Here is a 27,198-nt window from a genome sequence, read left to right as displayed (position 1 = left end):
GAAGGCACACAGCAGTGCAGACAGACTTTATTAGTGATATCAATACAGTAGAGGTGCCCACGGAGCAAAGGGAAGGGACCCATGCCTGGACCAGTCCCTTCCTCCTGCCCCTGCTGGGTCCCAGGAGTATGAGGCCTGGCCTGGGCCAGTTCCTCCTGTTCCACCTGAAACACATGGGGATGGAGAGCCAGGGCTGGCCTTGCTTCCTGCTCCTCTTGTTACCACACCAGTGTTATGACTTCCTTGAAGGGATTAGATCTCTCCCTCCCCAGCTCCTAGGCAGGGAACCCTAGCTACTGGGGAGGGGCATATTTGGGAGGCCTAAGGCCTAGGAATAGCCTCTAGACCCCTACCTGACCCACACCCTGTAGTTCGCTGGGGCCCGACACAAGCAGGTGGAGGGAAGGCAGAGGCTTCTTCATGGGGTATGGGTCCCCAGCCGTTTGGGCTTCAGGGAGCCCCACAGCGACTGAACACCCCTGCGGACAGTCCACCCTACACGCCGTGCCACGGACTCAGCAGGGGGTGCTGGGAGGCAGGAAGTGGAGGCCTGGGAACGGGCATCCAGACACTTCTGGTAGCGAAGCTGCGGAGGCAAGTGGGGCAGTCACTCTCCAGCCTGCCTCACATGGGGCCACGCCACCACCACACCACCCTACCGGCTTACCATGCACGCAGCCTGCACAGCCTCTGAGAGGCTAGCAGCATTGGGCTCGCACCAAAACATGTGGCAGCAGAAGGAGGCTGGGCCGGCAGCCATGATGAATGCAAATGTGTGGACATCTCTGCCCACGGCCAGGAAGGAGAGGAAACGCACCCGACACTCTCCCAGCACTGCCTCTGTCTGCATGGAGGGAACTCAGTTAAAAAGGAACACCACCCCACACTGTGTTCCACATCCATCTTAGCAGCTCTTCCCTTCACCCCGTCTCCCCTCCACGGCAAGGCAAAGCCACGACTTCTACCCCAGCTCTTTACCTGCTGGTGCAAGATGGTGAGGGTAGCAGGAGCCACACTGACATGACTTGGGGTCCACTGCTCACGGCTGCTGGAGGACAGGACTGACTCGAGGGCCCCATTAATCACATCTACCCCTAGAACATATGGACACAAGACACCATTGACGGTAGAGAGAGGATACCCCAGCTCTACCCTAGAACTCTAGCTCCACCCAGTCAAACCCAGGGCCTTTGCCCCATCCCCACTTTGCCAACCTACATCTTAGACAATGCTGTCCAAGTATCCCTTCCCTGGGTCCCCTGGCCTCAGTAACTGGACATTTTCCTACTTTTTAAAATCTTGAATCCTAGGCTGGTTATTTTCACTGGCTCTGCCTATTCCTCCACACTTGTGAACCGACTGACCTCCCAAAGTTCTGACTTCCCCAAATTGTGCTCTCTCAGCGCTCATCACACTCAGACACCACATTGCTTCACACCACAATAACTCCCAAGTCAGCCCCTACAGGCCAGTCCTCTCCCAAGACCCAATTATTTTTTAAGATAATCTATTTGAGGAGTGATTACTCTGTATCACACTGTGCTAAGTCATCATAGTGTATTACCTCATTTGTGCCCGCACAACAACTTCACAACAGATTTCCATTTTACAAATAAGGAAATGGTAGAGATAGGCAACATGCCTTAGGTCACATCAAGGAATGGAGACCTGAGCTCAGGCAGTCTGATTCCAGAGCCTGGGTTCTTAGCCATGCCTTTCTCCTACCTCTTCTCTATATTACTAGTTTTCAGAACTACAAGGGCTTTCAAGATCTTAGGTTCTACTCAAGAATGTCTATAATGTGCTCAAGGGCCAAGGAACCCAAGGTTCCTGACTTTTAGATCAATCAGGTTTCCCTTATAATGCATGTTCTCCTCTACCTCAAACTGCTGTTAAACATTTCCCCTCATGGATCCCACTTTTGCTTGCACTCAGCAAAGCACCAAGGCAGGAGCACATGGTGTGGTGAAGGCATCAGTCCTAGTCCCCACACTTATAAGCTGCCCAGGTGATCTACTGTCTCTGCACAATGCCAGTGCAAAAGGCATATGCCTCTGTGGTCCAGTCCCAGGCCCTCTGCCCCTTTTAGTGCCTCTCAGCTCCCACTAGGAGCGGACCATGTGGACTCTTTGTGGGCAGAGGACAAATGTCTTCCTTGAATGTCTTCTCCCATCTTGGCCTTGCTCATCTTACTTCTGGCTGGAGCAAGGCCAAACTGCTCCCAAAAGCATGCGAGTCTTCCAAAAACTGGCCTCTCCAGAGCTGTCAAGCCTCATATTTTACTGCTCCCTCAGCTTCAGATGATTTGTGTAGCATTATTATTAACAACCAATCTTGGCAAATGGCCTGTAAGGCAGATGGGGAATACAAAACAAGAGAAGAGAATGTCCTTGAGGGACACAGACTGCAACTGAGGGAAAAGCCTCTGTCTTGACTGCCCTTTCCCCGCTGGACTGAGAAACTCCAGACTGTCATCCTTCAGGGCTCCGACTAGGTGTTCTCTAGGAAGCCATCCCTGCTGCAGGGCAGGGAGAAGACAACTCTGAGACAACTCTTACCACAACATCTTGTAACTGCTGGCAAACTTTTTTCCACACTGGGCTTTGGCCATCTCAAGAACAGAAATGGAATTTAATTAATCCCTCTGTCCCCAATTCTAACACAGCGCTTATCTGCTGAAGAAATTCCAGATGCATGAGCAAGTCACTCTCAAGGCAACATGAGCAAATGCACCCAAACTGGTAAAACCAAGTGTCACAGAAGTGGATGGGCCAGGTCATATTGCAGAGCGCTTCAAAAGCCAGGCAGAGGGGTGTGATGTTTATGACATTTAGGCCAGGGCAACTGGAAATCTCAAAGTTCAGTTGTGTGAAAGGGACATCAAAGTCAAACTGCTGAGTAGATGGGGCTGTGGAAAGTGGAGCCCGGCCTCAGAGTCTTAGGAGGTTTGGCAGGGAAGCAGTGAAAGCAGTGGAGCAAGGTATGGAAAAAGGCGGTCAGATTTGATAGCAACTCAGGACTAAAACCTACACCGTGACCTTGACCTCCAGCCCCACATGCAATCCCCCTTATCCTGGTGTGCTTTTCTTTTTTCTTTTATTTTTTTTTGTATCAGTTGTTGCCTTCTAATATACTCCATGGTTTACTCATTTTATTGTCTGTCTCTCCTTGCTAGAATGTAAGCTAAATAAAAGCAGGGATCTTTGTCACTTTTGTTCATCAATGTATGGCAAGAAGCTAGAATAGTGCCTGACACACATCAGGCACTCATTACCACTTGTTGAATGAATGAATGATTAATGAACGAATACTGCAGCTTCTGGAGGGGCTAATGTTAAAAAAGGAGGTTAAAAAGGAGCATAAGATAAAGCAGGAAGTAAGTTTAGAGGCCACTTGTCCAAAAGTGTGGAGCTGATGGAGCAGTCAAGGGTCACAGGCAGTTGATCTGGCATAGGGAGGACCTGAGTCAAGTGGTAGATGCAAAGAAGCACATATGGGAATGGGGGTAACAACCGGAAGAGCCAACAAGGGTTTAGAAGTTGAGGATGAGAAGGAGGAAAGCAAAGGCATAAGGGTCAGCATGCTTTTCTCAACTCTAGCTCCAAGTCTTTGGCAGTGCCACTGAATCCAAATGAAATATCCACTCCACTCTGCAAATCCAAGCCTTCCTTCAAAACCTCAGTTCAATCCCCACCTTTTCTAAGAAGGGTCCCCTCTTTCAATGTAAGATTTTGGACATGAAAGTCAGCACGGTATGAGGGAAAGTGCAGAGAATTAAAGATGACCGGGGTTTGACTCCTAGGTCTAGCTTTCCTGGCCATGTAATCTGAAGCTAGTCTCATTTATTCATTAATTCATTTTTTAAATTCATTCATCAAAAATCTGTTGAGTTCCTCCTATGTGTCTTTTGACATGATACGCCACCACTTCTTCAAGTAGTCTCTTTTCTTCTTCCTGCCTCTCTCCTGTTGTCACTATCATTGGCAGTTTCATCCTCCACCCATCCACTGAATGTTGGAGGGCCTCAAGGCTATGACTAGCCTCATTTCCCTTCTCACTTCAGGATGCCGACTTTCCAGGGTCAAGCTACTCTACATCCATGGCTTTGATTACCTCTACAACCCAATAATGCCAAAACTTCTATCTCCAGCCCAGACCTCTCCTCTCAGCTCCAGATCTGTGAATCTAGCTGCCAACCTGACTTTGCCTCTCAGTTTCCCCAAAGGCACCTCAAAGTCAGCATGTCCAAACGTTAGCTTACAATCTCCACACTCAAATTGGCCTCTTCTAACATCTGCCACCTTGAAAGAAAGAATCCACTATCCAGAAGGTCCAACAGCCAGGAACCTAGCAGTCACCCTTAATGCCTCTGTCCCTCACCCACACTGAACCAATCACCGAGGCCTGTTGACTATACCTGTCTAAACAGCTCTGGAATCCACGAACTCCTCCTCAGCTCCACTGTTGTCCAAGATACTCTCATTACTGGCCAGGACTACTGCAACGGCCTCCTAACTGAGCTGCTCACATCCACCTCCACCCGCCTAACAGTCCCCTCCATGAAATAGCCAAAGTGAGCTTTCAAAATTCAAATCCGATTAAGGCAAGTGCACTCTTGGAGACTTCAATAACTCCTTGCTGCTTTTAGGATGAAGAAAAAATCATTAACATAATCCCTGAGATCCCTGACCTGGCAGCCTGGCCACTGCCCGGCTCTCAGCCTCATCTTGCATTGGCTTTCTTTCAGTACCTTGGAAGTGCCAAAGTGCCACCCACTGTAGATCCTGATCTTCCCCCATCCTACCCCCACCTCCATTCCACTTGACTGCATTCACTTCTATTCATTTTTTGGATTTCAGTTCAAACGTCACTTTCACAGGGAAGTCTTTTATGACCCCAGACTAGATGAAATTCCTCTGTTCTATCTTGCTACTTTCTCTCAATGAATAACTTACAATTTGTGTGATTATTTTATTAATTCCTGGTTTTTTTCTACCACAACCTTCTATAACCTCTATGAAAATGGGACTGTGGCCACTGTTCTCCCAGCGCCTAGTCCAGGGCCTGCCACATGGTAAGCTTCAAAGGTATTTGTTAAGTGAATGAACAAATAAATAGCAGATACTATGACAGCACTGAAATATAAGAGTTAACCAGATCAGGCCAGGCACAGTGGCTCAAGTCTGTAATCCCAGCACTCTCAGAAGCCGAGGTGGGCGGATCACTTGAGGTCAGGAGTTCAAGACCAGCCCTGGCCAACACAGTGAAACCCTATCTCCACTAAACATACAAAAATTAACCAGGCCTGGTGGCGGGAGCCTGTAATTCCAGCTACTCAGGAGGCTGAGGCAGGAGAATTGCTTGAACCCGGGAGGCGGAGGTTGCAGTGAGCTGAGATCATGCCACTGCACTCCAGCCTGGGGGACAGAGCAAGACTTGTCTTTAAAAAAAAAAAAATTATTTGCAACAATAACGTATGTGACAATTATGCTCACTGTTTCCTTCTCCTGATACTTCTAGCCCACAGCTCGTGCTGTAACACTTAACCCCGCTACAGGCTGCTGTCTGGTGTTTCCAGTCATCTAATAGCTGCCTCCCAATCCCACCAAAGCTTTTCCATGGGATGAAGGAGTGGGGTCTCCCTCTGTGCCTGGTTCAGCACCACTCACGTGGCTGATGCTCAGCGAAGGCATGCTGACTGCTGCTATAAGCAGGACAGTGAATATAGCTAGGACAGAAGTACAGGGAGGTGGGATGCATTTTAAAGGGTAGGGAGACATGAAGCATGAGGAAGGTCTGGTAGAAGAAGTATTGGAAGGCAGAGGGTAGGGGCAGAGCTTTAGGATCAAGGTAGCAGCCCCTGGGTACAGAAGGACACACATACCAACAGGTTTAGCAACAGGTACATTCCCCAGGTAATAGACTTGGAACTTCTGGACCAACTCATTCTTAGGCGCTGGGAATTCCACTATGGGAAAGAACAGAAGGTTGATCATGGTGGGAGACCTTGCTCACCCCCAGTCCCCACCAGCAGGGCATAAGCTAGACACTTGCCCAGCCGAGGTCCTACTTCCATCTCGTCCCTTGCCTCCCTTTAACCGGAGTCCCTCCACTTATTGGAGTATTCAGTCTTCATGTATTCATTTTTCTATCAGCGCTGTCCTGGAGCTCATGCCTTTCCTTGAGTCGCCCACCTTTGCCAACAAATCTGAGCTGGACCTGGAGGGGTTTTGACACTGACCTTGGAAAGGGACATCCACAAGTTTAGAGTGGTCCAGGGAGAGTCCATTCACCAAGCAGCGGGCATTACGCCGTTCGGCCATGATCTGAGGAAGGAAGGGAGGCGAGGAGCCAGGGAGAATCTATTAGAGCCTCATTGCCCTGGGGCCCCCCCACCCTACTCAGTAACCCCACCCACACCCTTGTAGAGTGAAGGTGGCAGATAGTCCAGGGAGTGGAGGGGGCCGTGCCTTAGAGCAGATCTCATGCAGGCTGGTGGCGATGTTCTTGGCGGGTGCCTCACAGCGAAACACGTGGCACTTGAGCATCTGGGTCAGCTTATCACGAGCTACATAGGCAAAGTCCCTGTTGGGGGAGGGGCACCTCAGTGTCTCCCAGTACCATCCAGTGCCAAGCCTGGTCCCCACCCCACCCACGTCCTCCCTGCCCGTCACAGCTCCTCCAGGGCTTCTGCCCACAGCTGGTCCCCCATAGGTGCTGTCTTCTGGAGGGAGGGTAGACAGGCAAGCATGCTGAGGTGGAAGGTAATGGTGGAGCATAGCAGGTTGGAAGGGGCAGGGCAGAAGAGGGGAGCTTGGGTGCTTCCAGGCATCTGGTCCAGGTGCAGGAGGGGGAAAATAGGCATAGTACCTCTCTCTGGGTCCAGCAGCACAAGAGAGGCAAAGAACAGAGTTAGAGAGGAGAACTCTGATGCTGGATGAACTCCCACCCTGGAATCCCAGGCCCTGTTCCCACCTTCCACTGTCCCGCCCAACGCCCCACACACGGATGCTGATGATGGGTTGGGCGTGCAGCAGTGCCTGGCTCTGTGGCTCCACTAGCTTTAGCGTCTCGTCCTCCAGCTGTAGTAGCAGATCCTTTCCCTGCAGGCCCAGAAGCAGGCACTCAGTGGGACTCCAGCCGGGATGGTAGCTGATCTCTGATCCTGCAGCTCAGGGGATGTTAGCCACAGCTCTGGGGCCCCTGCTTTGGTGTCAGACCACCCGCCCTGCAGGCCTCACTCTAGTGGAGGTCACGTGTCATCTCTCACATCGACTCCACTGTTGTTAGGCTACCATCTCGCAAGGTCCTAGCCTGGGGTCACTCATCCATCCCACAGGGCTGCCACTTATGGAGGGCCAATATGCCCCTTTCCCAGCCTGCTTGTGGGCAGGTCAGACCTCCCATCTCTCATAATTCCCTTCACACTCTCTCATAGTACCACCCCTGCTGGCTCAGGTCCTTACTTCCCCCCAGCCCCCAGACATGGGGTCATGCAGGTTGTTTTTGTGGTAAGAGAGCTGACGGATGCAATTGTTGACTGCCACACTGCTGCGTCCAGGGGCCAGCTCCTCCTCGGTCATCTCTACCCAGCCTAGGGAGCGCACGGCGAAACACTGCCAGACACAGAAGAGGGGCAGGAGGCAGAGGATCGGAGTCAAAACTGGAGAGCCCTCAGCACAGGACACAGCAGAGTTCCTGAATACAGAGTATGGCAGGAGGCAGGGTGTTCTGAACTAAGACGGAGAAGCTCCCCAAACAGGATGTGGTTAGGGAGAGGGGGATGTGGTTAGGGAGAGGGGGATGTGGTGAGGGTGAGGGAGATGTCATATGAGACCCTGGCTAGTACAAAAAAGCACCTGAACCAAGACTACGAGGGCCCCCAACCTGTCTGTTGGGCTGGTTGATTTAAAAATTGGAAGTGCCTCCAGCTCACTCACAGGGCTCTTTGCTGAGGCTGGAAGAACTCCTAACTCAGGACCTGGGGGACTGCACTGAGACCCCTCAGAGCACAATATTAGGGGCTGTCCTACACACAAGAGGGCCCTGGTCTCAGAATGGGTGTCAGTCTTGAACAAACCTTTATCCCTGGGTTGGTATTCCGTGGGGGTAGCTTCTCCTCCTCTTGGGGCAATGGCTCTGGGCTGGAGGCAGATGGTAATACTTGGCACAGGGCCCCCATAAATGGAGCTGTCCCAAGGCCCCTTCCAGACAGATCCATCCCACTGCCAACCCACTGCATCTGGCAGCTCACCTGAGGCTCTGAGCTGGGAAGGTCAATGTCCCCTCCTCAGGTTCCTTCAGTCCCAGCTCCATTGGGGCCTCATCACTGGGTTCATCCTTGGGAAGGGGATTGAGGAATAAGGATCAAAGTGATGCACCTCCTCCAGCTATCCCATGGTAAAGCAGGTCCCCTTACTCACCTTCCAAAACTCTCCATCCTCAAAGCCTTCTCCGTGAGCAAAACCTGTCCAGGTGAGCTAGGAGGAGGGAAGGGAGTAGTGAGCGAGTGTCCTATCCTACTCCAGCAGCACATACTCCCTCCTCTGGCCCAAAACCAACAGGCCTGTGAGCCTCACCTGGGACTCCTCTTGGGGGCTGCTCCCTTGTGAGGGGGAGGCCCGGCCGGGGGGTTCCCACTGGGTGGTCCCTGTTGGGATGTGCCAGTAATAGGTCCCTGAGGTGTCCTGGACCCTCATCCATCCAGCCGGCAGGTCGGAATCCGTCTCGAAGGCGTTAGGGTTCCAGAAGGAATCTGCCAGGTGGGAGGCTTGGTGAGGGTCAGCCTTCCTAAAGAGCAGACAGTTGGTGCCTATGCCCGGTCCCCTCTGAGACCCCATGGTTGAGAAGGGGTGGAGGAAAAGCTATACCACAACACAATTCCTGCTTCTGCCTAGAGCCTATAGTCTGGAGTCACCACATGTGGGGCCACCAGTAGGGGACATGGCTCAGGTCTCTTCCTGGGCCCTGTTGGTGGCTAATGTGGCCACACTGTGGAAAGGAGGAAGGCAGGGAAGGAGGAAGGAACGGAGCAAGGAAGGTTGGGTGACCCCAATTAACCTCCTTTCATACATATCTCTATCTCAGTGAACACAAAGGGGAACACTTTTTAGCTCCTGCACACATACATGTACACACAGACACACAACACATACAAGCCCTACCACACACCTGTGCAGCCACAAACACCAGGGTATGCAACACAGAAAATGCCAGCACAGATGGCAGGTATCACACACAGGTGCACATGTACGTGCATGGGCAAACATACACACCAACCTTAGCCATACACTTATGCAGACACCACAGAGGCATGCACATGCAGCTAAACATATGAGCCCCTGCCACACAGGTGTGCAGATACCACACCACAGTGGCACCTAACACATGTGTGGGGACCATACATACAGGTGGACCCACACTCAGACACACGGCATACATCAAACCCTGCCAAATGTGTGCACACACCACAGACGCTCACTTCCTGACCCTTGCTGCACACAGTTGCAAGCAAACATGTCATGCACATACACACATACCTCGCATCTGTGTCATACACCCTTGTCTGCCGACAGTGCCACACCACTCCATCCCTGTAACCCGCTCATGCGTCCTCTAACTCTTCTTTCCCTGTCAGCCCCACCCCACATGATGCCCAACCTCGTGCTGCCCCTCACCTGGGCTGCTGTCCTGCAGGATGATGGCCAGGAAAAAGTCCTGGGAGAACGTGGCGCTCATTCCCGGCCCCTCCTGCCTCCACCCTCCCTCCTCAAAGCCCCTCCAGCCCAGCCAGCTGGGGCTCACAGCCTGGTGCTGGGCTGCAGAGAAAAACTCATCCCGCCCCCTTCTCACCAGGGCAGAGCGTCTGCCAGGCAAGATCCTCCCCCGCTTGAAGCTTGCTAGGGAGGGGCCAGGACCACCATGCTAGGGAATCTCCTTGAGGGGGTGGGGAAGGGAGGAGAAAGGGAGGTTCATGAGACCCCAGCCCCTCCTGCTCACACCTCTTCTTCCTCACCCTGGCTCCCCTCCCCCAATCCTGAACCTCCATCCCACCCTCCAGTGGTTATCTCAGTGCCTAAGCCAAGCCCAGTCTTAGGGATACCAGGAGACTCAGCCCCTCAGGGATACCCCAGCTGCCTGGGGCGCTGCAGAGCCTATAGCTCTCAGCATAAATAGGGTGTGGTTTCAAGGCCTTCGGATATCCTGCCCCTGTCCAGAACCTGCACAGCCGTTTGAACCCAAGGGTGGGCTTTGAGCTCCTGAGCCCCAGCAAGCTTGAGGCTGGGCTTGGGGCTTCCCAGCACCACCCCCCACCCCTCACCTGCCAGGGCCCAGCTAGGCTGCAGCGTCTCCTCGGCAACCGCAGCACCAGGACCGGCTGGGAGCGCCCAGACTGCTGACGTGCTTCCCGTTACCAGGGAAACCAGGAATCCTGACTGGTCCAAGAGGCAGCACTAAGGGACAGGCAGTCCCAAGACCCCAGCTGCTGGGCAACCAGACACAGCAGGGCTGGAAGTGGGCGTGGTTACTCCAAGGTGGCTGCACACCTGATGAGTTATTCAGGCAGGGTGCTTCACCATCCTCAGCTTCCAAATGACGTGGGCCCACAGACACCCAAAGAGGAGTGGCTCTTGCCCATCCACCTTCTAGGCAGCCATCACCGCCTCTCCCCGCCCCCACTTCCCCCTAACTGACACCCTATGGAATAAGGTTTTCAATAGGCACCTGAAACTTAACTGAGGCTCAGGGAATACCTGCTGTTCCCCAGAGACCCTCCATTGCCTCGGGACTCTCCTGCTAAAACCTTCCAGAAACACCACACCTAAGGCCTCCATGCCCTCCACAGCCACAGTCTGCTTCAGGAGGGCTGGACACTTCTGGAATCTGGGGACCAGTTCACCATCTCCTGACTGAGTGACACACACCAATCCATCTGCCATCCCTGACAGCCTGTACCTTCCTGCTTCAAAGAGCTTCATCCTTCCGATCTGTCCTGGAAGGGCAGCTTCTCCCCGCTTGGCCATCTGGGAGGCCCTTCTGGAGCTTGGCACATCTCCCTTCAAGCACAGCCCACCCAGGCCTTTGCTTTCACATACATGCATTTATTCCAGAACGTACACCTTCACTCCTGCATCGATTCATACAGACACACATAAAATATATTAAATGTTTACATATCATTCCTTCCTTCATTCATTCATTCATCCACAAATGCCTTTAGTGGCAAAGCCAGGTGTACTCACTTGCTCAGGAATCAGTGATTGACTTAATGCTCTCCCCTTCTCTCCACCCCACATAACTAACATAGCCCAGGCTACTAGCATTTTTTTACCTGGATCATTGCAAAAACATCATTAACTGGTCTTTCTCTTCCTGTCTGGTCTCCTCCAATCTCAGCTGCACACTACAGCCCAAATGATTCTTCTGAGATGCTAAACTAATCAAGTAATTTTTCAACTTAATCCTCTTAATTGTTTTGCACTGCCCTCAGGATAAAGTCCAAATTCCTCCCCAGGTTTTATGTGTTGTCATGAACCCCTGTCTGCCTCTCAGCCTTACCTCTGGCCACTCCCCTTCTCTCTCTTGGCTTGGGACACGCCCCTTGTCCTCTCCCAGCCCACCTCCCTTTCTCTCGATTTTCACCTGGCTATCACCTACCTCTCCTTCAGACATCAGTATACAGGTCCCTTTAAAACTGACCCATTGCCCTCTCCCCCACCACTCTCACAGGCAGGGTCAGGGGCCCCTCCTGGACTTCCCCAGCCCCAGAGAGCTCATCGCACTGATCATAACCTCCTGTTTCTTTCTTTGTCTCCTCACCAGGCTGTGAAGGCCAGGAGAGCAAAAACATCTTTGCCTCACAGTATACATTTCCAGCATTTAGGACAAGGCCTGGAGCAGAGTATGAATTCAACACAGGTAGTAAAGTTTATTCATTTATCATTCATTTAATTCATGAATTCATGCATTTATGCATTCAATCCATAGCTCTATGAATATCCTACAATAGGAAGGAGAAAATAATTTTTGCTCAATTCTAGCCTCATTTCTGCAGAAGCACAAACCTTCTCTGCAGCCCTCTTGGTCATAGCAACACAGTCACAAAAGAGTAATCAGTGACTTGGCCCCTTTCCTGGGCTGGCCCCCACCTCTATCCTCAATTCACAAAGTCTCCACCAGTGCAAGATCCTTGAGAATCCTCTCACCCCTCCAACATCCTTGCTGAGGTCACTGCCCAGCAAACCCATCCCAGCTCTTCAGCAATACTATCCTCCTATTCCTAGAAGCTTCATAGGTTATTCACAGTTGCAGCCACTACAGTGACCATCCCAGGGGCAACTGAGCAACTAGGCCTCTATCTGGTCACTGACTCATACCTCCTAGTCTTGCAAACTTGCAACCTACAACCTGCAGACTGATGCAAGCCTCAGACAGATTGTGTGTGGCCTGCACCGTGCTTTTTAAAAAATAGAATTTGTCGTTAACATTTAGAAATTGGGCTATTTTACACCAATATCTAGTTTTCAGTTTCCCTTTAACTGGCTGCATTGAGACTACATTTTTCCTCACCCCAATACCACATGTAATCAGCTGGAGTGCAGGAGGGGCTGTTCCTTTTAAAAGGAGTTGAGGCAATGACTGCCAAAGGCCACTAACATCATGAAAAGAGAGGCAATCAGACTTTGCCTTTGGTAGAAGTATTTAAAATACCACCTATGAAATATTCTTGCAAAAGCAAAACACAAAAATGCTCAAATCTGAATCTGATCAAGGCTCTAGAACTACCTACCAATTTACAGGAAATCCAGGGGAAGAGGAGCATGGTAAATACCACCACAGGAGAGAGTCTGAAAAATCCAGACCATAGAAAACCCAGGACAAACAACATGATTCTTCAGTTAAAAAACAAAAGCAAAACTGCAAGCAAAAAACAAATAGACAGGGGGAACTTGATCAAACGAAACTTTAAGAGATGGATCAGGCCAGACATGGTGGCTCACGCCTGTAAGCCTCGTGCTTTGGGAAGCCAAGGTAGGAGGATTGTTTGAGAACAGGAGCTCACAACCAGCCTGGGCAACATAGTGAGACACTGTCTCTACTTTTTTTTTTTCTTTTTTTTTTTTTTTTTTTTTTTGAGATGGAGTCTCACTCTTATTGCCCAGGCTGGAGTGTAATGGCTCAATCTCGGCTCACCATGACCTCTGCCTCCCATGTTCAAGTGACTCTCCTGCCTCAGCCTCCCGAGTAGCTGGGATTACAGGCGCCTGCCACCATGCCCAGCTAATTTTGTATTTTTAGTAGAGATGGGGTTTCACCATGTTGGCCAAGCTGGTTGTGAACTCCTGGGCTCAAGCAATCCGCCCACCTGAGCCTTCCAAAGTGCTGGGATTACAGGTGTGAGCCACTGTGCCCAGCCTCAATCCAGCCTTTTTAAAAACATAAATATCAACTGGATATTTAATGATACTAAGAGATTATTATTAAATTTCTGTAGGTACATTGATATTATGGTGGGTTTTTCTTAAGAGTTTTATCTTTCAGAAATGCAAAAGTAAACTTTGTTGTTGTTGTTGAAAAAGGGTCTCTGCCATCCAGGCTGGAGTGCGGTGGCACAACCATGGCTCACTGTAGCCTCGACTTTCTCGGGCTCGGGTGATCCTCTCAGGTCAGTCACCTGAGGAGCTGAGACCACAGCTGCTGATGCCACCACTCCCAGCTAACTTCTTTGTATTTTTTATAGAGGTGGGGTTTTGCCATGTTGCCCAGGCTGGTCCTGAACTCTTTGGCTTAAGCAATCTGACCATTTTAGCCTTCCAATATGCTGGGTTACAGGTGTGAGCCACTGCACCCAGCTGTAAACATTTATAAATAAAAGTATTTGCTTCAGAATAACCTACGCTGGGCCTAGGAATGGAAGACAGCATGTAGGTAGCAAGATTAGTTATGTATTGATAATTGGTAAAACTGGGTCATGGGTAAATCAGGCTCATTATTCTTTTCTCTCTACTTTTGTATATGTTTGAAAATGTCCAGAATGAGTTTTTCGAACGGGGATGGTGTGCAGCCCTAGGCTCATTTGAACTGCATGTTCTCTACAAAGATTGCACAGTTTGGGGTATGGGTATGGTGTTCGCTGCCTGGTGAGGATGGGGATCTTTCCTAATCTTTCTTAGACCCCCATCTACAGAACTCCAGGGTTGTGACTATAGCCCATTATCTCCATCCTTTGTTCCTCAGCTTTTCCTGTATTCTCTACATGACATTAGAAAATGTGGAGACTCAGCTGATTTAAATGGGACATATTTAATTATTAAGCCCTGGAATCCTAGTATCTACTCTCCTCCCCCTACCCAAAGGGTTTTCTTTTCTAACTTTTAGTCAATATCCTACTCCTGACAGCAGCTCCCCACAGATGTGACCTGTTAAAACGGGGCAGACTGTCCCAAGTGCACCTAAGTGCACTGTGCTCTGTGCTGTGGTGGTAGTGTAACACAGGGCCAAGAGCTCAGACCTGGACTCAGACCTGGTCTAGATCTCAGCTCTATTGTAATCTCAGCCTGTCTGTGGTCTTGAGAAAGCTACTAAACCTCTCTGGGTCTCTTTTTTGTTATCTGTAATATGGGGATAATCATAGTATTTACCTCACAGCTTTACTGTGAGGATAAAGCCTGAAAATGCTGAGTAGAGGGCCAGTTACCTAGTCAGTGCCCAGTAAACAAACTAGTCCACTTACCAACCATAGTGGCATGCATAATGAACAGATCTATCCATCCAGGCATGCATGATGGTCAGATCTACCAGAATGTCCAAGCACTCTCTGAACGAGAAAGCCTGGACATGGCCTGATGTGGCCTCAGGACATGGGCTTTCAGCTCACATCAGGCTGGCACTGGCCTCTATATGAGAGGCCTAACCTCTGCCCTCACACCCTCCCACATGCCCATGTCAAGCTCCACAAGGTACCTGTGTCCTCTGGGGAGCCATAGGAGGGGCTGCCCTGGGATAAGGTAGCCCAGCTTGAGTCCTCGTCACTGGCTGCACTGTTCCGCATGCCAAACAGCAGGCTGGCACTCTTGCTGTGTTCCCGGGGGCCATCTGTAAGGGCTTGGGGCCTGGGAGGGGCCTCCACACTCTCCAGGGTCTCAGGCAGCCCTGGGGGAGAAGATAAGTCCTCCTCCTCCTCTTCATCATCATCCTCCTCCTCCTCCTCCTCAGCCTCCCCTGCCGCCTTCTCCTCTCCCTCATCTGGCCCCTGCTCTTGAGTGCTGATGATCAGGCCAGGTCCTCGTAGGCCTCGGTTGGCCGCGTTGTGGGCTGAGAGCTCCAGCTCAGAGTACAGGTGTATCAGGCCTTTGGGGCCCAAGGGTGCCATCTCAGGCTCCTGGCTGGCCTCCTCCGCCAAGGTCAAGGTCACATTGCGGTTCTGGTCACGGTGGGCCGTGGCGGCCCGCCGGAGTTGGTTCTGGCCCTCTTTTAGCCACTTGGCATTGGCAGGGCCTGGTTCAGGCCCACCACCCTCCCCCATGGCGCTACGCAGGTCCTTGGGTCCCACAGCTGTGGCCTGCAGCTTGGCGTTGAGTAGCTGGTTATGGGCAGCGTGCAGAGGCAGGGGTAGGCTCAGTGTGGGGCCTCCGTGGCTGTTGGCATTAATGGCCGACTGGCTCAGTGATGATGGAACAGACATGGCCTTGGCAGCTCCTGTGGGGTGGGGAAGGGAGATGCTGTTGAGCCTCTGGTCCAGAACAGCAGCATCACTGCTTCTGCCCCAGGGCTACGCCCTGTGCCTCCTCATCTCCCTGCACTAAGCAGGCTAGCACCCATGGCTCTCTATCCTATGAGAATGACTGGGCTCATCTTCTGTCCCAGCACTATCGTCCCCATCACAGGCCAGGCCCAGGTCTGAGGCTCAACCCATCCCTATATCCCCTGCCCTGAGCTTTCTGGGATGGCACAGCTGGTGCCTGCTCCGCCCTCGATCCCACCAGCAGGGCCTCCACACAATGGCTCTCTGTGCCTCCCCACCCCCCAGCTCATCCACCCGGGGCTTACTGTGCCAGGAACACCACTAGAGTGGGACTGGCTCGTGTGTTTTGGACACTGATCGCTGACTGCCCCTCTCCTGCTGCACTTCCATCCCAAGCCCCACCACTGTAAGCTCCTCCGGCTGTGTTCCTATTCCCATAAGTCACTCAGCTCAACCAGCCCCCAAGCCCACCCCATACTAGGGACTGTGAGGACAGGAGGAAATAAGCTGCAGAACCAGCCCTACAGGGCATGGCACAGGAAGGCAGGTCACAGAGGGAGGGTGCTCGGCTGCAATTCACGGCTCCACTGGCCAGATGAAGCTACATCTTGGTGACAATTTCCATGAAGTAGCTCCCCTTGGGCACCGGTCCCTCTGCCAGCCCTTATAATGCCCTGTCCTGGATCACTATGGGAGCCTTTCCCCTGGGCCCTTCAGCCTTTCAGATCTTTGCTTTTTGGGGTTTTTATTTGTTTGTTTTTGTTTTTGAGATGGAGTCTTGCTTTTGTCACCCAGGCTGGAGTGCAATGGCAGGATCTCAGCTCACTGCAACCTCTGCCTCCCGGGTTCAAGTGATTCTCCTGCCTCAGCCTCCTGAGTAGCTGTGATTACAGGTGCCGACCACAACGCCCAGCTAATTTTGTATTTTCAGTAGAGATGGGGTTTCACCATGTTGGTCAGGCTGATCTCAAACTCTGACCTCGTGATCCGCCCGCCTCGGCCTCCCAAAGTGCTGGGATTACACGCGTGCACCACTGCGCCCGGCCCAGCCTTTCAGATCTTTGACCAAATGTCACAGCCTCAGTGAAGCCTTCCCTGAACACCCATTTTAAAACCACAGGCTACCTCAGTCCCTCCTCAGCAATCCCTAACTCTTCCCCAGCGCCTGTCACCATCTGACAAGCCAATTTGTTATTTACTTTGTCTAATGATTGTCTCCTCAAGACTACAATTTATAATCTCCGTGTTGGTGAGGATTTTGCCTTTTTGGTTAAATACAGTATGCCTAGTGCCTAGTGTAGTCTTGGCACAGAGCAGGACCTCTATTAATATTTGTTGAATGAATGTATGAATCAGTCCCCATTTCCTCCAGGCTTCGCTTTGGCCTCTCCTCTGCCAGTATCAGAAAACACTTTGGTTATGTTACTGAGCCTCATGGTGCCCCACACAAACTCCACCTGCCTTTCAGGGAAGTGGACGCCCTGTTCTACAAGGCCAGCTCCCCTCCCGACACCTCCCTCTGCCTCCTCACAGCCCTTTGTGGCTCAGCTTCTCGCAACCGTTTCAGTCCCAACTATCCTTCCAGCCCGCCACCCAGGGACCCACCCTTGGCCCCATTCCATCCTCCCCACTCTCCCTGACCTTCCAGCTGCTCTGCTGCTCTCCTTCCCGGACCCCCACAAGAAAGTGCTCTCTCCCTGGAACCTTACCAGCCCCCGATTTCAGTTATTTCTCCCTAACCAACCACTGCCCACTTCTCTCTCATTCTGAGCCCTCCATGCAAGCCGTCCTTCAGACAGCCCCTACCACATTACTCTCTCCTCCTTCGATGGCCTCACTGATTCTCTCTTCCTACCCGACCCTTCCACCAACACACAATTCTCCCTCACTGACTGTCCCAACAAACACTGCACTGCGCTCTTTCTAATTCCCACTGTACAGACCTTTCTCCTTGATGTCTTATCTGAGAGTTCCCTATCTCTCTGTTCCTCCACTAAGGAGTTCTTTCTTTCCCCGACTCCCCACTACCTCCCTTCCCTCTGTGTCCTCAGCACTGAGCAGAGGTGTTGCAGCTGCCTGAGCAAGGCTTGCCCATCTCTCCAGGCGCAGTGCGCCCAGGCTGGAGTGCAATGGCATGGTCTTAGCTCACTGCAACCTCTGCCTCCTGGGTTCAAGTGATTCTCCTGCCTCAGCCTCCTGGGTAGCTGGGATTACAGGTGCCCACCACCACGCCCAGCTAATTTCTGTATTTTTTTTTTTTTTTTTTTTTTTTAGTAGAGATAGGGTTTCACCATGTTGGCCAGGCTGGTCTCGAACTCCTGACCTCAGGTGATCCACCCGCCTCAGTCTCCCAAAGTGCTAGGATTACAGGCTTGAGACACTAAGCCCAGCCCCACAGCTCACCTTTCTATGTCTCTAGTTCCTCAGACCCTAGTGCGATGCTGCCCATACATCTGTAAAATGAAAAAGGTTTATGTGCATGTGTCTGCCTCACGTGTAGCTGTTGATCTGCTCAGTGTGACTCCTCCTGGCCAATGAGAAAACTCATGGCCACTGGAATAAATGAAGAAAAAAATAGACAGCTCTGCCTCCTCCCAGAACCACAGTAATCTTCCAAAAATGGAAACCAGATTGTGTCACTCCCTGGTTCAGAAAATTAGAGGGCTCACCACTGCCTTTCGGATAATGTCTGCACTCGTTAGCAGAACACCCAAGAGCCCCCTTGAGCCAACCTCTATAACCTGTCAGACCTCTCCCCACCTCCCACCTCCTTTATACCTTATACTCCAGCCACAAGCAGTGTGGCAGATTCTGGAACATGTCGCACACTCTTAAAGCCCTGGGTCTTTGTTTATACTGCTCCCTCGGCCTGGAATTCTGTCTCCCCTTGTGAAAACCTCTGCTTGTATTTCAAAACTAACCTCAGCAGTCACAGCTCCTAAGCAGTCTTTCCTGTTCTCTCCCCACCATCAAGTGACTATTCTCTCCTTCGTGTCTCACAACATCCAGGACCACATTCGATCAGAATATCTGAGACGGTGTCTTATTCTATTTCACATTCCCATTATCAAAGAGAGTGTGCTGTGTGCCGCCACAGACTGGGCTGTCGTGCAGAAGGAACGAAGGGATGAATGGGACAGACACAGGGGCTGAGAGGATCTAGGAAGCTCAGAACTGGCTGGGAATAAATACCTATAAAGGCTGTGGGGCCCAATGGGCTGGAGAGGAGCAAAGGGAGCGTTTGGGAGGGTGTCAGATAATGCCAAAGGGTCCCTGAGAGGGAAGTAAGATGGGACAGGAATCCCGGAGAGGTGAGGGCTGAGATCTAGGAAAAGGGAGTGAGGCAGGTAGCTTAAACCAACATCTTGGCTCAGACACTGTTCAAGAGTGGCATCTCCATGGGTTTCAGGAAGTAGAAGACTCCATGACTCTGCCATGCTCGGAGGACCTTAAGGATGGCAAACTCTTCTCTGAAGCAGTGGTGTACAGAGCCAGGTTTCTCAAAAGTCAGGCAGAGACTGACCTCCTTGGCATTAGGAGTTATGATCTGAAAAGGGTGCGTGCGCTGTAAGGCTGAAACAGTGAAGAGCCAAGTTGACTTCAGGGCAGCCCTGCCAATCTGGTCACCAGGCCAGGAAGTATTAGAGGAGGAACGGGGAAACTGTTTAAGTGCTGAAGCTTTAGCATCTAGCCTGAGGTGGTGTGGTCACCAACACCCCACTGCTTGAGGTCAAAAAGATGACCTCAGTCCAATTTTTTTAGAGAAGGAACATAACCTAATCTCTCCCCTCTCATTGGAGTTACCAAAGGATGCAAAGAGCCAAATGGGTTCTGGCTCAAGGCAGGCAGCTGGGCAGGGGCCTCAGGGCAGGAACTGAAAGAAGTAGCCACTAAGCCTGAAGATCCTGGTATCAGACCACAGGGGTTGGGGTTAAGTCTTGCTCCAAATCAGAAGTTGTTCAATCTGACAGCTTACCATATGCCAGGCACTGTGCTAGACACAGGGGAGAGTGATGAATAAAAAAGAAATAGTTCTTCCTCTGGAGGAGTTCTCAGTTTAGGGGGAAACAGTCATTGAACAACTTGTTACAACGCAGTGTAATGGCAACATCTAGAACAGTGCCTGGCACCCATAGCATTCCCTATTTGTTGACTGAATATCACGAAGGAGGAAGAGGAGGGCATTACAGGAACCTGGGGCTTGCTATAGCCAAGACATCAGCGAAGGCCTGCCTGAGACTAGGACATAACTCTCTGTGGGCCACCCCTCTCAGAGGATGATCTCCCCTCCTAATTCACAGAGGAAAGGGAAGCCATCCAACTGGGGAACATCCTCAAACATAAAAACCTAACCAAACTTCAGCACCTATCCCTTTCTTTCCTTCCCAAAACCAACTGCTTCACCTATCATTTGGATTCTTCCTATGATACCTTTCCAGGAATTTTATACCACTGTTTATCTATTTTCTCCTCTATATAATCAACCTCTCCTTCTCAATAGGATCCACTATCTCCCAACTTGACCTGACGTTCCTCCAGAGCCACTCACTGCTCTTTCCTCCCTCATACAGGCAAACTTCCTGATAGAGTTGTCTCTACTCACTGTTGCTACTTCCTCACCTCCCACTCACTCCTCAACCCTTTCCAAACCTGCTTCCAGTCCCAACACGACTCAGAAACAGCTCCTACCAAGGTCAACATGACCCCTGTGTCATTCAATCCAACAGACACAGTCCTCATCTTAGTTGTCCTCCCAGCAGCATCTGACCCCATGAATCTCTCATCCAGCCTCTATCCGTGGCCTCCACACTCTCATCTCCGCACTCCTCATCTCATCTCATCTTTTACACTTCTTGTTATTGTTTGCTGGGTTCCTAGACTCCTCTGCTGGCTCATCTTCCTCTATTGGCCATAACATGCTGGAGTTTCTTATGGCTTATTCTCATGCCCTTTCCTCTTTCTTATCCTATAATCAGTATAAATATTCATTCATGCCCACAGGTTCAGTTATACACTGATGATTTCCCAAGTCAAATCTCCATTTCAGACCCCTCACCTGAGCTCCAGACAAGTACATTAAACTTTCTACTCAACATCTCCACTTGGATGTCTCAAGCTAATATACCCACTCGTGTTTCCCACTCCCACACACTAACTGGTCCTCTTTCAGGATCCTGGCTCATGGAATGATACAATCCATCCTATTCTGTGAATCTGAAGTAGGGGTACATCTTGACACGTCCTTCTCCAGCACTTGCTATGTTCAGTCCATCCCTAAGTACTGATGATTGCCTCTCTGAGAAAAATTTCTGAACTGCATCAACTCTCCACATCCACTACAACCAAGGATAAAGACCTTAAGACAAAATTCTTCTTTTTTTTTTTTTTTGAGGTGGAATCCTGCTGTGTCACCTAGGCTATAGTGCAGTGGCAAGATCTCAGTTCACTGCAACCTCTGCCTCCCGGGTTCAAGCGATTCTCCTGCCTCAGCCTCCTGAGTAGCTGGGATTACAGGCACACACCACTATGCCCAGCTAATTTTTGTGTACTTTTAGTAGAGATGGGGTTTCGCCATGTTGGCCAGGCTGGTCTTGAACCTGACCTCAGGTGATCCGCCCGCCCCGGCCTCCTAAAGTGCTGGGATTACAGGCGTGAGCCATCGTGCCTGGCCCTTAAGACAAAATTCTTTTTTTTTTTTTTTTTTTTTGAGACAGAGTCTCGCTCTGTCCCCCAGGTTGGAGTGCAGTGGCACGATCTCGGCTCACTGCAAGCTCCGCCTCGCGGGTTCACGCCATTCTCCTGCCTCAGCCTCCTGAGTAGCTGGGACTACAGGCGCCCGCCACCGCACCCCGCTAATTTTTTGTATTTTTAGTAGAGACGGGGTTTCACCGTGGTCTGGATCTCCTGACCTTGTGATCCGCCCGCCTCGGCCTCCCAAAGTGCTGGGATTACAGGCGTGAGCCACCGCACCCAGCCAAGACAAAATTCTTAAATGGCCTAAATTTCCTGCTCAGTCTGGCGCCTGCCTTCCTCCTCCCTGCCCCTGGCTTTGGTCACTCTGCTCTGCAGCCTCAGTAACCTTCTTCTGATTCCTGAAAGACGTCATGTGTTTTCCTTCTACAAGGTGTTTGCACATGATTTCCATGCTGCCTGGGACCTCTTCTCCTACTCTCTAAGCTGAATCAACTTCTACTCACCCACTATATTTTAGTTCAAACGTCACATTCTCAGAGAAGCTGACCTCGACCCTCTCTCCTTATCCTCATGACCAGTTTAGTTGCTGCTCTTGTGCGTTCTCAAGGCACCATACTGCTTTTCTTCATGGTATATATTACATTCATAATGTTATTCTTATTTGATTTTTCTCCTAGATTGTCAGCTCCAAGGACTCAGTCTCTTTTGCTCACAGTTGTATCTTCAGGACGTACATAACACAGTGCCTGGCATATATTAGGTGCCCAAATCATATGTGTTGCATGAATAAGTGAGTGGAAGCATTTTTTAAAGGATCACTCTGGGTGCTGTGTTGAGAATAGTTAAAGGGAAGTAGGCAAGAGGGTATGCTATTAAAGTAGTCAAGGAAAAAAAAAAGGTGGTGGCCCAGATTAACTTTGGTGGCAGTGGGGAAAGAGTGAAATGAATGAATTTGAGAAATATTCAGGCAGTGGTGACAGAACTTGGTGAAATGAGATGCAGAGGGTGAGAGAGGGGTTAATCTCAAGTCTTGCTCATGACTCCACATTGGCAAATAGCCATTTCTGAGATATGAAGAAAGAACAGATTTGGAAGTAGGGTACAGAGAAAACCAGGGAAGATAATTTAGCTTGGAATCTATAGGTTTGGAATTCCTGTTTGTCTTTCAAGGAGATGTCAAGAGAGCAGCTGAATATATGAGTCTGGATATCAGGAAAGAAGTCTGGGCTGGATATATAAATTTGAGAATCGTTAGCATATATATGAAATTTGAAGCTTTGGGAGTGAATAAAATATCTGGGGAGAAAGAACAGAGAATGAGAGAAGACAGCTCGGGACAGAGCCAAGAGCCTCACCAGCATCTAAAGAGAGTAGGAGAGGAAGCAAATGAGATTGAGAAGAGCAGACAATGCTGTAGGGCAGAAAGCAGGAAAACGCGTCAATGAGAGTGAGTTGACATACCCCACCGAATACTACTCAAAGGTAAATGAGATAACAGTGTCTACTGGAGTTCTCCACAAGGAGGTCTCCGGTGACCTTGTCCTGGACAGTTTCAGTAGGTGTCAGGGACACAGAGTGGAGTGATTTTAAGAATGAATGGGAAGTAAGGAAGATAGCAAGCGTAGACTCTGAAGGGTGGAGAGAGCTGGGACTATAGCTGGAGGGGCTCAGAATGCAAGAGATACACAGGCGGATACAAAACAGGTTAGGAATTGGCAGTGGGAAAACTCCTCCTACTGAGTATTCCTGCCAGTGCTAGGCTTCCTGGCTGAGCTGTGGACACAGCCGCCCCAGGGCACACCCCTCGGTCGCCGAGGGCAACAGAATGCGGCTTGACAGATCCAGGGCCCGGGACCCCTGCTGGAATCGGCGCGGCCTGCCAGCCCACTCCACTCCACGTCCCCTTCCCGGCCCTGGGCCTCCCCTCCCCCAATCCCCACCGCCCCTGGTTTCTCATCCTCCATACCCGCCCCTAGTCACCCTGAGGGGCAGGAGGTAAAGGGCAGCGGAGGGGGCAGTGTGAGGGCCCGAGCGGACCCTGCGATGGTGGGTATGAGGGGACGCTCCGCAGGCGCGCGGTGAGACGGCAGCCCGGGGATGGGGGATGGGGGTTGGGGGTTGGGGGATGGGGGATGGGGCCGGCCGGGGGACCCAGGCTGCCGCGGGGTAGGGGCTGCACGATCCGCCGGCCGCTGGGGATGGGAACGCAGCGACCCGGGCTGGGCCGGGGCAGGGACAGCTCCTACCTGCGCGGCGAGGCCCCGGCCCAGATGACGAAGGTGGCTCAGGCTGCGGGGTTCGGGTTCCGCCGCGGCTTCTCCATCACAACATCCCCCGCCCAGGAGCGCGCGGGCCGCGGGGCCGCGCCCCGAGCGGCGGAGGCGCGCGCGGGGGGATGGGGAGGGGCGCCATCTTGGGGCGGGCGCGGGAGCGAGCTCGGCGGGCGCGGCACTTGCCGCAGCTTCCTGGGGGCCTCACCCTGTAGGAGACCCTAGGACCTCGGCGAGCCCCGCGTTCCAGCCCTTCCAGCAGACATCCCTGCAGCCGATTTCCTGGGACCCCCGCCTAGCGCGGCGCCATCCACTACGATTCCACAGACTCACCCTGCGCGCCCCGCAGGGCCCTGGCCCCGCACCCCCGCCGGGAGACGCGCAGACTGGGCTGGAGCCCGAATGGCGGTGGCGGTGGCGGTGCGGGGCCGCTGCCGCGCCGGGAGGGATTCCGGGAAGGCAGCCGGCTCCGCTCCTGCTGCACCGCTACCCGACGTCCTGGTGGGGAGGCTCTGAGGACACAGCGTTGCTGATAATAATAGCTCGTATTTATTGACCACTTACGCCGTGCGGGTCTCGGTGTTAAACCGTTGACGCGCATTAATCTTCACATCAGCCCTGTAAAATCACCAGAATTATTATCCTCATTTTTCAGAGACTGATGCTAAGATTAAGACAGGTAAAGCGATTTGCCCGCAGTCACAATTAGTGATGAATTTGGACTGTAACTCCGATGTTTCTTGACACTGAAATACCTCTGCTGCTGAACATAAAGCTGATATCAAGGCCTGGAAAATATCAAGAATACATTGCTCCCCCGTAGAAATTCACAAGGAAGGGGATATTGTGAATGAAAAGTGTAAAGATGTAAGGAAAGATGGTGGGGTACTATATTTACTACAGGCCCTCCCTGAATAGTGGGATACATCCCAGTGGTCAGATCAGTGACCCAGAGGCCATCAAGGATAATGAGAGGTTATATTACCATCCAGAAAGCCCTACATGCTAATCCCTCTAAGGTGCCTAAAACTAAAGATGTCCAAATCTGAATTCGTTCTTTTTCTTTCTTTCAAGGCAGGGTCTCACTCTATCACCCAGTGGCAAGATCATGGCTCTCTGAAGCCTCAACCTCCAGGGTTCAGGTGATCCTCCCACCTCAGCCCCCAGAGTACCTGGACCACAGGCATGTGCCACCGCGCCTGGCTTTTTGTATTTTAGTAGAGATGGGGGTCTCACTATGTTCCCCAGGCTGGTCTGGAACTCCTGTGCTCAAGCGATCCTCCCACCTCGGCCTCCCAAAATGCTGAGTTTACAGGCGTCAGACACCGTACCTAGCCTGAATTCATTGTTTCATCCCCCTTCATTAGTCTTCTAAGGAGTTTCACTGGGGTGAAAAAGAACCCTCTTCAACACACACACACACGACACAACACACATCCCACACTGGACACAGCTCCATTCCATCCATTCCAATGAATGACACCAACTACTGGTGGCTTCCCAAGCCGGAAGCTTCAAAGTAATCTTTGAATATACTTTTATTTTACTTGAGGTAAATATAAATGTTTTAACTTTTTATTCTGGAAAATTTCCAATGTATACTAAAGTAGACAGAACAATATAATGAACCCTCATATACCTATCGTTCAGTTTCAACAATTATCAACTCACAGCCAATAGTTTATAATGATTTGACAAATGCCTATGATATATGAACTGTGTATCAGGTCCCAAGCCAGGCGCTAGGGATCCAAAGACGAATCAGATTTGACTGCATCTCACCTGGAGGAGATGACATCTGACCTGAGTTGTAAGATGAAGAATTACCCAGAAAAACAAAGGTGTCTTCATTCATTCATTCATTTTCTTCCAGCAAATAATTACTATGTGTGAGGTACTGTCCTTGGTGCTAGCAACCGGTCAAGAAACAAGATAGTTCCATCTCTCATATAGCTTGAAATTTAACAGGGGAAAGAGACATTAAACATGTAATTAGGAATGTGATGAGTATCTTGAAGGAGATGTACAGGGAGCTATGTGAGTGGGTTTAATTTGGCCTGGGAAGTTTAGGAGGCTATCATAGGAAGTGACAATTCAGTGAGGGAAAGGGATGAAGGGTCAGCCAGGAGAAGAGAAAAGTATTCCAAGTAGCAGGAGAAGTACAGGAAGGTCAGTATGGGTGTTGATATAGTTTGGATATTTGCCCCTGATCAAATCTCATGTTGAATTATAATCCCCAGTGCTGGAGGTGGGGCCTGGTGGGAGGTGTTCAGGTCATAGGGGCAGACCACTCATGGCTTGGTGCTGTCTTCCCCATGATGAGTGAGTTCCTGTGAGATCTGTTATCTAAAAGTGTGTGGCATGTGCAGGCGCGGTGGCTCAGGCCTGTAATCCCAGAACTTTGGGAGGCCAAGGAGGGCGGATCAACTGAGGTCAGGAGTTCGAGACCATCCTGGTCAACATGGTGAAACCCCATCTCTACTAAAAACACAAAAAAATTAGCCAGGCATGGTGGCGGGCACCTGTAGTCCCAGCTACTTGGGAGGCTGAGGCAGGAGAATTACTTTAACCCAGGAGGCGGAGGCTACAGTGAACTGAGATCACACCGCTGCACTCCAGTCTGGGCATCTCAAATAAATGAATAGTGTATGGCACCTCTACCCTCACACTCTGTTGCTTCTGATCAGCCCATGTGGGATACCTGTTCCCACTTTGCTTTCTGCCATGAGTAAAAACTCCCCTGGAAGCCGAGCAGATGCTGGTGCCATGTTTCCTGTATAACCTGCAGAACTGTGAGCTGATTAAACCTCTTTTCTTTATAAATTACCCAGTCTCAGGTATTTCTTTATAGCAACACAAGAACAGCCTAACACAGGTGTGATAGTGGAGAATGGCATAAGATGAAATAGGAAGGTGGGAAAGTACCAGATCAAGGAGGGCCTTGTATGCTGGGCTAAGGGTTTGACCTTTATTTTAAGGGCAATGGTAAATCATGGAAGGGTTTGAAGCAGGAGAGGGGCATGTTCACACTCGCATTTTAGAAGATCGCTTTCAGCTCCTGAGGAAGAATAGACAGGAGGAAAGCAAAATTGAAGGAATGTAGACCAGTTAGGAAGCAAGAGACCAGGTTAAAGATGATGATGGCTTGGACTCTAGTGGTGGGACTAGGGAGGGAGAAAATTGCATAGGTTTAATAAATATTCAAGAGGTAGAATTCCCAGAAATCAGTGATCAATTGGTTGATTAGCTATGGAATTGTAGAGAAAAAAATGATATCCAGATTTATTTTTGATAAAATAAAAAAAAATCCAGAAGTATCACCCGTTTACAGATAGCATGCCAAAATATTTGTCTTCCCAATCTCATCGAGCAGGAAGGCTGCAGTATTCAGGGAAATCTCTTCAGGTAAGAAGGACACAGATTGCATGATGAGGTTGAAGGGAGGAGTCTAATTAGCTAGGGATGCCCATGTGCAGTTCACATGGGCAT

At 50.8% G+C, this 27,198-nt stretch overlaps 1 protein-coding gene across 6 annotated transcripts; it reads right to left on the bottom strand.

The window, feature by feature from the left end:
- Positions 1-11: 11 nt before the first annotated feature.
- Positions 12-23,836, bottom strand: LOC105488685 (amyloid beta precursor protein binding family B member 1). 6 transcript variants are annotated; one of them, XR_011610885.1, is made up of 15 exons: positions 23,686-23,836; positions 14,965-15,699; positions 8,580-8,755; positions 8,424-8,480; positions 8,255-8,340; positions 8,081-8,144; positions 7,467-7,616; positions 6,871-7,103; positions 6,471-6,585; positions 6,242-6,326; positions 5,885-5,968; positions 979-1,094; positions 668-844; positions 354-586; positions 12-164 (listed from the first exon to the last, which is right to left on the bottom strand). XR_011610885.1 is itself a non-coding variant. In XM_071075190.1 (15 exons), exons 3-15 carry the CDS (start codon positions 15,683-15,685, stop codon positions 419-421), a joined length of 2,232 nt encoding a protein of 743 aa, XP_070931291.1. In that variant the 5' UTR covers positions 15,686-15,699; positions 18,149-18,198; positions 23,686-23,790; the 3' UTR covers positions 12-418. The 6 variants fall into 6 exon arrangements, 5 of the variants coding, with proteins under 5 accessions (XP_070931291.1, XP_070931290.1, XP_011751283.1 ...); XM_071075190.1 differs by adding an exon at positions 18,149-18,198 and having other exon boundaries at positions 12-586; positions 23,686-23,790; XM_071075189.1 differs by having other exon boundaries at positions 12-586.
- Between the last annotated feature and the right edge of the window lie 3,362 nt (positions 23,837-27,198).

The sequence above is a fragment of the Macaca nemestrina genome, chromosome 12 (genome assembly GCF_043159975.1).
Source record: "Macaca nemestrina isolate mMacNem1 chromosome 12, mMacNem.hap1, whole genome shotgun sequence".
Lineage (NCBI taxonomy): Eukaryota > Metazoa > Chordata > Mammalia > Primates > Cercopithecidae > Macaca > Macaca nemestrina.
This window is presented reverse-complemented; position numbering and strand designations above follow the sequence as displayed.

Bases quoted from the DNA above. Each gene is read 5' to 3' on its own strand.
- LOC105488685 (XM_071075189.1), bottom strand. From the start codon at position 15,685: ATGTCTGTTCCATCATCACTGAGCCAGTCGGCCATTAATGCCAACAGC. The intron at 7,617-8,080 runs GTTTGTTCAAGA...TGTGTCTGGCAG, and splicing joins ATACCAACCCAGGGATAAAG to TGTTTCGCCGTGCGCTCCCT. The intron at 7,104-7,466 runs GTAAGGACCTGA...CTGGGCCTGCAG, and splicing joins TGTCTGGGGGCTGGGGGGAA to GGAAAGGATCTGCTACTACA.